The sequence below is a fragment of the Stegodyphus dumicola genome, chromosome 2, assembly GCF_044657685.1.
Source record: "Stegodyphus dumicola isolate Sdum_Otavi_A_Nest chromosome 2, ASM4465768v1".
In the NCBI taxonomy this organism is placed as follows: Eukaryota; Metazoa; Arthropoda; class Arachnida; order Araneae; family Eresidae; genus Stegodyphus; species Stegodyphus dumicola.
In genome coordinates, this window is record NC_140769.1 from 69,369,158 (window position 1) to 69,379,646 (window position 10,489).

General features: G+C 33.5%; 1 protein-coding gene across 1 annotated transcript in view; it reads left to right on the forward strand.

Moving 5' to 3' along the window:
• LOC146998469 (NADH dehydrogenase [ubiquinone] 1 beta subcomplex subunit 2, mitochondrial-like) overlaps window positions 1-10,222 on the forward strand; it is a 30,707-nt gene extending 20,485 nt beyond the window's left edge. The window contains exons 2-3 of the mRNA XM_085810763.1: window positions 376-499; window positions 10,039-10,222. Coding sequence (XP_085666889.1) covers window positions 376-499; window positions 10,039-10,107 — 193 coding nt within the window. The 3' untranslated portion in view covers window positions 10,108-10,222. The remainder of the gene's footprint in view (window positions 1-375; window positions 500-10,038) is intronic.
• Window positions 10,223-10,489: the final 267 nt, after the last annotated feature.

Genomic DNA, 10,489 nt, shown 5'->3' on the forward strand with positions numbered 1-10,489 from the left:
CTAGCTTATACCATCCGTTACACATTTAAAAACCCATGCGTAAATGCATTATGCGCATGCACATAAAGTTTGTAGCTTTGAGGTCCGGATTATCGATCATTCCGGATTACAGACTTTGTAATCTAGTTGGTGTATTCATAATAGTGGTACTGTTCTGTACTCAGGATTGGATTCAGATGTGTGTGTATTGTATGTGTATATATATATGTATGTACATATGCAGACACATACGTATGTAATGCATGCATACATGAATGCATCTATCCATCTTACATGCATACATACATACATTTCTGAAACTGGTCCTGATAACAGAAGAGTACCATAATGGTTTATGTTCTTTAGTTTTTGTTAATTTGTTTATGTTTTTTATAGTTGGGTTTATCGTCAAGAGCCACCTCCAGCCGCAAAATGGACATATTATGCAGCTGATGGAATAAATGCTTTTTTCTGGTGGTGGGTTTTTGTCCATTTATGGTATGATTGGGGACATATTGTGGTATGTATAGATATTTGTATAGTAAAGTAAATTGTGAAAATTGTTCATGATCAGTTTCTTTTTTTATTCTGTCTTCCTCCCCCCCCCCAAGATTTGTATTTTAACATTATGTGTGGTATTTTCTTATACATTATCAAATTTTTGATTAATAAATAAATAAGAAAATTGCTCTCTGGGTATAATGGAATTCTTGCCATAATATATATAATAAGATTATATAATAAGATATAATAATATTAAGATTATAATAAGATATAATAAGATTCTTGCCATGCAAATAACAAACAGATTATATTACGCATAAGTAACAAACATTTAAGATCAACTGACTAATTCCTAATTGTTGTGTTTCTGAGATAATTTCTGATCTTGCTTTTTTAAGTTAAAAAAGGGAAAAGGCCAAAAGATTCTTTTATTCTTCAATGCTTGGCTGATTTGTTTATTAGGTTGAAATTTATTATGAAAAATCTCTTTTCAAACTTGTTTCTTAAATTTCTTCTAAAGAATTGCCTTGATTTAGCAGTTTCTGTCTTGATTTTCACAGATTTTAGCAAGATCTCTGCCATGTATAAAGATCAGCTATTTTATTTGTTTCATCTGTAAACTATAATAACTACAAAAATTGAATGCAAGATTATCATCTAAAAATTTAAGAAGTTTACAAGAATGCACCAGTTTATGTCACATATTTATGGGATAATTGCCAGGTACTGGGCAGCTTTCATAAACTCGATCAGTGTTGTTTTACTGTAATTATGCTTGACATTTCATCTATTGTAAGCTTAAAAACTTTTTTCTTATAATTTTTTTTTTTAAAGTTTAACTGTAAAAAAACTTTTTTTTATTTGTAATGTGTAACCTGTGCTTGATTTTGGGAATACATAGCAAAAAAATTGGTACTATTATGTTATACCAATTGTTAGCGGCTAATTTTTCACCAGCCTAACACGTAAAAAATTGTAGCCATTTTTTAAAAGTGCAGCATGAAAATTACGTAAAACAGTAATGAATCTTTTGTTTGCAGTCATAAAGAAATCTGTGGTAAACTTAACACTGTAGTGTCAAGAATTAAAATGACATACCATATATTTCTGAATTTAAGCTGATCCATGTATAAACCGCCAATGTGTTTTTTCTTCAAATATTTACCCGAAATTCCAAACAACTCATGAAATAATGTATTCCATCCTGTAACATTCAAAAATCCTGCAATATTCAAACATGTGGTGATGAGGATGAAAACTGTTGCTAAGTTAGTAAAAGGGTTGGACTATTATCCAATCAGATCACTATAATCTGTAGTATTTGTGCCAGTCTTATTTTCTGTGTAATTTTATTTCTATCTAAAGGAAGAGCGGGAAGAGAAATTCCTGTATTTCAAATTACAGATGATCACAGTTACGAATGTTCTAGTAACTGTATGGCAGCATGGACATTTCTCCTAGCTTAAAAAAAAAAAAAAAAAAAAAAAAAAAAAAAAAAAAAGTTCGACAGTGGTAAAAAAAGTCTTGAATTTGCAGAGGAGCCAAAATCCAAATAAGGTGGCGCATAGTCTTTTTCCATTAGCCAGGCACCAATTTCGCTAACTTAAGATTTTGCATTTTGACAATGATACAATTTTGAAAGTAAAGCAACTCATTTTCACAAAACCAATAATTCATTCCATTAATTTTTTAAAAGTGCTATATTAGCAATTTACTGCTAACTTTTGGCTAACAAAAAAGTGCTTAAATTTTTTGCAAGATATGCAAATCCATATATATGTATGTATAAGTTGACCACCTTAATTCAGCTTTAGACAATGTTCCAAAAATTTTCACTTTATGTACAAAAATATGTGGTATTGCATAAATAAAATAAAATTATCGTGCTGCTAGTATAATGAGTATTTTGGTAATATAACAAGGCATCCATGCATGCAAGTCTAAATTATCTGTAACTTGCCTGAATAATGGACTTAAAAAATGTGTATTTTCTGATTATCCTGCACTCCTCTTTGAAAAGTTGGCAACTGAATTTTCGCCAAGCTATTACACAAAAAACAACAGCCATTTTAAAAGCTGCTGCAAACTAAGAATTGCATAAAAGAGCAATGAACTAGTAAAGTTAAAAAAGCAAGAAACATCTGTAATAAAACACCTTTCTGAAGAAAACTTTATGTAATTTTTTTTTGTGCGCTGTTGTTCTTACTGTGTACACAGTGATCTATTTTTAGTCCCCCCTCCCAAAAAAAAAGTTCTGTGCACTTTTGTTTTCCCAGCATTCATTTCTTAGTTGCATAAACATTTGAGAATTGCACAAATTCTTCATTGGTACACAAATTTTTATCCATTAAATTCAATCATTTGTGAAGTACAACTTCATGGATGTAAGTTTTTGCATTTTACTCAAAGTAACCTCGTTTCTGAAGGAATGTTATGTTTTCTTTTTCATCAACTGGCAAACTTTACAATCCTATTATAATTCCTTACCAGGGAAAAATTAAAAAACACTCTGTCGAAAAACATATCAGCAAAGTTGAAGGTGGAAATTAACACTTATTTGCTGTGTGCAAACGCAGATGACTGGGTTTCCACATAAATATATTTGAATGCCATCACAGGTTTTCTATTTTGGAGGCATAACATGTGTCTTATAAATATTTTTCAGGGGGGGTCTTGATAATCAGAAAGTGCCAAAAAATGCTATGTTTAAGCTATAATGCTTTGACAGAATCTCGCCAGATACATTAGTACTTTATAACTTCTTTATGTACTTTCAATAATCAGGGTGCATGAATATTGATCATCCATCAATCTGATTACATGTGGTCAGTACAGACATAACTTATTCTCTTAATTTTGTCATTTCAGGATTGGTACATTTCCAAAACATCATTTTGTACCAGTAGTACAATTATAAATCTTGTTATTAAAATGCTATGATGTTATGGTGCATTTAAATGTTTAATTGGCAGTTTCATGTAAGTTCCTTTCTTTCATTAGCATTGTAAACTATTTCAATATTATTTATCATACTATAATTAATAAAGCACTAGCTGGGAGTAATTTGTTCATCACAGAAATCAAATTTCATTTGCTGGTTATATATCAAGTGGCTCAAGATAAATTGAACCAAACATGGAAGACTTCACTTGCTTTGGGTTCAGTTTACCTTGGGCCACCCAGCACCAATGATTGGTTATAATTTCTGTTTTGGTAATGCTGGTCAAAAAAGATTTTATCGTGAATTATGAAGGTTGTTTCTTATGCATTCATGTATGCAGATTTCAAATATAGAATCATATTTTAATCAGGTGTAATTTTTAATATATATTTGTTATTTGATAGTGTATAACTACTTCCTGTAAATAAGAATGGTTGGATATATTAAACATTAAATTATAGTATATATATATATATATATATATATATATATATATATATACAGGGTATCTATAATTAAACTTGAAATTTGCAAGCAGTCGGGGTAGAAAAAACTATGCAGCAGAATTACATGAAAATTGGGTAATGGCAGAATGAAATGATGGGAATTTTATCGAGGGAAAAAAGCAATGAGTTTAATAAACCACCACTAGATGGCATTGTGCAGTGTAAACTATTGGCATATGCAAATGTTGTAACCATAATAATCCTGTGCCCGCATAGCAATTCTATAAAGATGAAAGAGGTGAACTGCAGTCGTACTCATTTCCAAGTCAAGGAAGATGACGTTGACTCTCCAGGAATGTGCTTTACTGGTGAAATTGTTTTACCAAAACAGAAACTCTGCTACTGAAGCTTTGCGGAAATTTCGCTCTTTAAAGCGATTACCAAAAAGTCACTTTCTAGTCAAGGACTAACAAACATGATTAAGAAATTTGAAGCAATGGGAACATTGGGGATTTAGCCAGGAAGAGGACGAAAGTGTGTTGCAGCACAGGTAGTGGATGATGTAGCGACGCAAGCGGAGGAAGACAAATCGCAAACCATCGGCCGCACTAGTGTTCAGCATATTGCAGCATCTGTTGACGAACCTCGTTCCACAGTTCATAAGATTCTTTCAAAAGTCTTATGCTACTATCCCTATAAACTGTTGCTAGTGCAGTGGCTCTTACCAGCTGATCTGGATAGTCAACAAACTTTTTCATTGTGTTTTCTTGCAAGAATTGAGCTCCAGGATGAATGGTCCTGTATCATTTTGTGGACTGACGAGGCCCACTTTCATGTGGAAAGTGCGGTTAACACGCACAGTTGCCATATTTGGGCTACTACAAATCCACATCAATTCCTACAAATTCCATTACACTCTTTTACATTAACGGTTTGGTGCGGCTTTACTGCAACCTTCATTGTGGGTCCATTTTTTTTCAAAGAGGACAGCACCCCAGGGCCTGTACCATGCACCGTCACCAGTCAACAATATGCTTCATTATTAGAGCAATCCGTTATTCCACCTCTTCAGACAAGGTGATGTGATACAACCACAGTGTTTACGCAGGATGGTGCTCCTCCACACATCATCCGTTGTGTGAAACAAGTGCTCCGCCGCCATTTCGGTGATGACAGAATCATCAGCCAGCACTTTCCTACAGCTTGGCCTCCTAGATCCCCCGACTTGAATCCTTGAGATCTTTGGCTGTGGGTATACTTCAAGGCCATGGTCTACCATGACCTTATCGCATCTTTATCCGACCTCATAGAATGTCGTGTGTATAACATTCCCCAGTTTGTGCTGCTTTCAACAGTCGAACATGCGATTTTACGCTTCCAAATGGTAGCAGACAATGGTGGACATCATATCGAGCATGTCTTGTAAACTTTTGTAGATTATTTATTATGTTCTCAATAAAACTATGATATGCCACCTGGAGTGGCTTTTGAAACTTATTGTTTTTTCCTTCCTTAATAAAATTATCATCATTTTGTTCTGTCATTACCCAAATTTCATGCAATTATGCTATATAGTTTTTGCTACAGACTGCTTCCAAATTTCAAGTTTAATTATGGACACCCCGTATATAGATAGATTTAAATATTCACTACTACCCTAGTAAGACTTATCATCAGTAGATTACTAAAGACCTGTCTACAAAGTTGCTCAGTGACACAGCAGAAGTCTTCCTCACAGAACATACTTGAAAGCATTTCATGAACACAGGGCAATTTGTGGCTAAGTTTCTCTGCACTACTAAGCTCAGTTGATTAGTTGTGCATTAAGCTAAGTTTTTACTAAGCTCAGTTATGCAGATTATGTGATCTACATATAATAGGAGACCATTTATTTCACAACAAGTATAATAATTTGGGAAGTTTCAATGGAGTAAACTGGAGGCTTAATAGTAGGCAGAAAGTAGTAGTGATAAAAATGCCAATAAAAATGCAAAATATGAAGATAAATAAAAACTGTAAATTAAAAAATAATGAAGCAGGAAACAAAAGCAATTAGTTTTGTCATGCAATTAATATATATATGTGTGTGTCATTTATTTATATAAGAGGAAAAAATAATTCAATTACTTCATATATAGCATAAAATGTAACATACATTCTTGATAATTAGATTATTAAAGCATCATTTTAAGTGCCTAAAAGGGGTAAAATAAATTTTATCGCTTTATAAATAACTCAAAAATCTAATAATTATATTTGTTTAATTAATGTAAAATTATTATATATTACATGTAAACATTTTAACAATTTTTATATTAACAGAATTCTTTTAATTACAGAAATAATAAAACAGTTTCAATAGAAAAATCAGAAAATAGCTCAACTGATTCTCAATCTGCTGCATTCACGTAAAATGTAACACTTTGGTAAATGTGCCAAAAGATTGAGACTAAAAGCTGAAAAATCATTAGCAATAGAAAATCATAAATATAATCAAATGCAAACAGATGATAAATTAGCTTTTCTTGTTTTTTAGACTTCTCAGAAGATGAGAATATATTAATCCTCTTAAATGGAAAAATTATTCTAAGAGATTTAGTTAATGCTAACAAGTGAGGTAAAAAATTATGTGACGCTATAGTTTCAATAACAGATCACTTGTATTAAGTGATATATATATATATGTATATATATTTATATATATACATAATGGACAACTGTCAAATACTGTATTGTTTATGAAGAAATTCTTGGAAGTTATAATCTAAAGTACACTCACTTCCAAAAGTTAAGCACAGAGAGGAAAATGCTAATTTCCAGAAGCCAATCAGAATTGAAGAGGATGCAATTCTCTGCAGAAGTAGATGGAAGTAGGCAAGTATGTTAGGTAACAGCCAATTGTGCTTTCATGTCAAGAAATATGCAAAAAAGGCAGTCTTATAAGAAGCCAACTTTATGAAGGGTTACAGAAGTTGATTGTAAGTGTTGATAGAAGGTGTTTAAAACTATCGTGCAATTTTTTTTTCAAGACATACGTGTTTCTATGACTTCCAGAAGACGAATGGAAGATTTTGAGCGCTGGCGTGCTGTGGGGCACATTGAAGCAGGACAGTCGATCACAGATGTTGCTCTTTTCTTTGGCATTCATCATTCTGTAATTTCATATTCATGGAAACAATTCCAAACCACACAGACAGTTGTCCGAAGGCCTGTAGTCGGTTGCCCAAGGGTTACAACCCCCTTGGAAAATTAATATATTGCTATTCTAGCCAAGCGGAATCACAGAGCGACCTATACTTGCCTGACATCTATGGTTACAGCGTCCATTAATAAGATGATATCTGCAGCTACTGTACACCGAAGATTACATATAAGTGGACTGTATGCCTGGGTACCTCGAGTTTGTGTTCCTCTATTCGTCCAGTCAAGAGGGGCATGATTACAGTGGTGCCGGGAACATGTCAATTGGAATGTGTCTGACTGGGGCAGTCAGTAGGAATGTGTCTGACTGGGGCAGTCAGTAGGAATGTGTCTGACTGGGGGGCAATGTCATGTTTACTGATGAGTGAAGATTTGCTCTGGAGCCAGATGATAAGTGTATAAGGATATGGCGGGAACAACAAACACACAATCAGTCCCAAAACATCACCGAACATCACGCATTCCGAGGCAGAAGCATTATGGTGTGAGCAGGGATTTCATTAGGATACTGCATCGACTTGCACATCTTTAAATGGGGTTCTTTGATGGCTGTCCAGTGTTGAGATGAAGTCCGAGAACTCATTGTGAGATTGTACGCTGCAGCAGTTGTCCCTACTTTTATTTTAATGGACGATAACGTGTGTCCCCATAGAGCTGACATCGTCGATGGCTACCTGGAGAGTGAAGGTATTGCACATATGGCGTGGCCAGCATATTCGCCTGACCTTAATCCCATTGAAAATCTTTGGGATGCTCTTGGCCGTGCTGTATCTTCACGTTTCCCACCTCCAGCTTCTCTTAGAGAGCTGGAAACTGCTCTACAAGAAGAACTGCTTAATTCTGTGGTGGTTGACCACCTAATTGAAAGCATGGTCACAGGGTGTAAACTTTGTATACAGATGAGGAGGGATCACATACTCTGTTAATGTCTTTTTTTTTTTTTTTTCATTTTTTGCTGTTTATTTTCATTTTATACATAATTCTGTTTAAGTCTCCAGTATGTCATTATCTGATAACTTACAAAAATTTAATATTGTTTTCATTTCTGTATATAATTATTGATTTTGTTTTATACCTAAATATATATGCTACTTTCCTGCTAAATTTTGTGTCAATCAAAGCAGTATTTGTTGATTTTTTTGCATTTTACATCTCCGTGCTTAACTTTTGGAAGTGTGTGTAAATATTGCATCATAAACTGAGTTTGTTAAAACCTTCAAACAGCATATGTTATTTAGCAAGCAAATGTTGATTCAGTCTTTTCAGATATGTGAATTTTCATATGCCGTTTCATTGGATTGTCAAATAAATCTCCTACAACATTGTGTCCCATCATGGTCAGTGAACATGTCTCCTGGTTCGGGTGCCGCTGACATGTATCTGATGTGATATATTTCTGTGTGTAGATACACTGGTGCAGACACTGCAGACTCTAAGAAATACTTGTTTAATGATATGTCTCCTCATGTAGATATGTCTTAACTAAATACTGAAAATCTGTGTTTTTTTTCTGCATATAGAACTTTCTGAAATATAAAGCAGAGAGCTATTTAAACATAAATATATTGTTACGAAATGTCCAACTGCAGTAAGATATCTTCCCTACAAGGCGGGTTTAGGGTTGCCAGGAAATGGCACGGGAATGCACGGTTTTCATATTTGGCAAATAATCGCCTATTTAGTGACAAAATTGGCAATATGCCATAGACGGATGGAGAATCTTCTGAAATGAATTCTTACTGGCTTAGCCCAGAATGTTCTCGATCGCAAGCCTAAAGCTATATAAAACCTGCTGGTATGTGGAGAATCAGTCCGTGTCTAGTCTAGTGAGTTGATCGTCAGTCTAGTGCATCTTGTCAGAGTCTCGAGTTTAATTGTTAGTTGCAGAGTTGCTGTATCGAAAGTGTGCATTGTTGAGGCTATTGTCGAGTGAATCATAAGTTGTGGCATGGAGAGTCTCGAGAGTATCTCGAGTTCCGAGAACAAACAAAACCAATTTGGGAGCTTTACTGTGGTGCTTTGCCATGAAGCTGTCTTTTTGTGTTGCTGATTGTTTCAGCTTGTTTGTCATAGTTTTTTTATGACTGTAAAAGTGTTTTTGGAGCTGTCCTGAATACTACTGGCTAATCAATTTTGTTTTTATTCTTCATCAAGTGTTGTCGTTTGTCACTCCAAATCCACGAATCCATATGTGAAGAAAAACATAACAATATAGAGGTCACACAAATTCAATATAGAGGTCACTTGTTTTCGGAAGTAGAATTTTGAATTCCTATCTATATTTCATGAATTCTGAATCTCGGGACAATAAATGATAGTCAGAGTGAGGCAGTTTTCAGAGTTGATAATATCAAGGCAACTGGAGTGCCAATATGCTTGCTTGAGGATGTCTGGTGGGCCGTTAAAAGCAATATTTATCAGAAAAAACCAGAACAGGAATTTGCATACTTATACCTTTTAATTTTTTTCCCTTCCTCATCATTATGTGCATATGTTTATTTATACTTTTATAAATTTTGAATATGTATCTCAAAAAAAAAAAAAAATCCTTGTGTGTTAGAAAAATTTCAATTACAAATTTGAATCAGCAACAGAAATATTTTCATATTCACTGATTTATGTGACACATAAAGATTCACAAGAAAAAGGAGGGAAATCTTCAATGTAATCAGCAGTGTTATTTTAAAGTATATCTCATGTAATCTGTAGAATTTTTCATGTCGTGATAAGTGAAAAACTGCTGAGAGGAACACATAAACAAATATAACTTAGTTTTAAATTTTGAAGATAATTTTTGTTTTAAAAGTAATGTCTGTTTTCATTACTTAGAATTTTAGTCAGAAAGTTTGTCTTATCAGATGGGAAGTAAAACTGTAGTATACTGTGTATGATTTATTTGCAAAAATTTTTACTTTGTTTGATGTGAATATAAGATAAAATAATTTGTTAAATTAATACTGTTCTTAGGGGGAATTTGAATATCCAGAGGCACACAAATGGACAGATGAAGAGCTTGGTGTTGTTGCTGAAGACTGAATGTTTAATTAATTAGATATCTAAAATGTGCAGAATGTTTACTTGTATATTTAAAAATTCTCCAGTTTCTGATTAAAAGTATTTCAGACCTTGAATAAAAGTCTGTACACTGCAATATATGCAATTTTTTTAATTGACTACTTTGCAAGATATGCATATTGTGAAATTATAAAAGGAACTTATTGTAATTGCATCTAATGAATTTTGTCCCTTATAATAATATTCAGTGACTGAAATTTATGTGTCTGATATTTAGTTCCATATAAAGAATTTCACCTGTATAATTGTATATTGTACTGCCATTTGGTGCATTATTTTTTAGATGAAATTTAAACATGTAAGCAGGGGTGTTTGTGCTCCGGGGAAACCACGGAATTCCGGG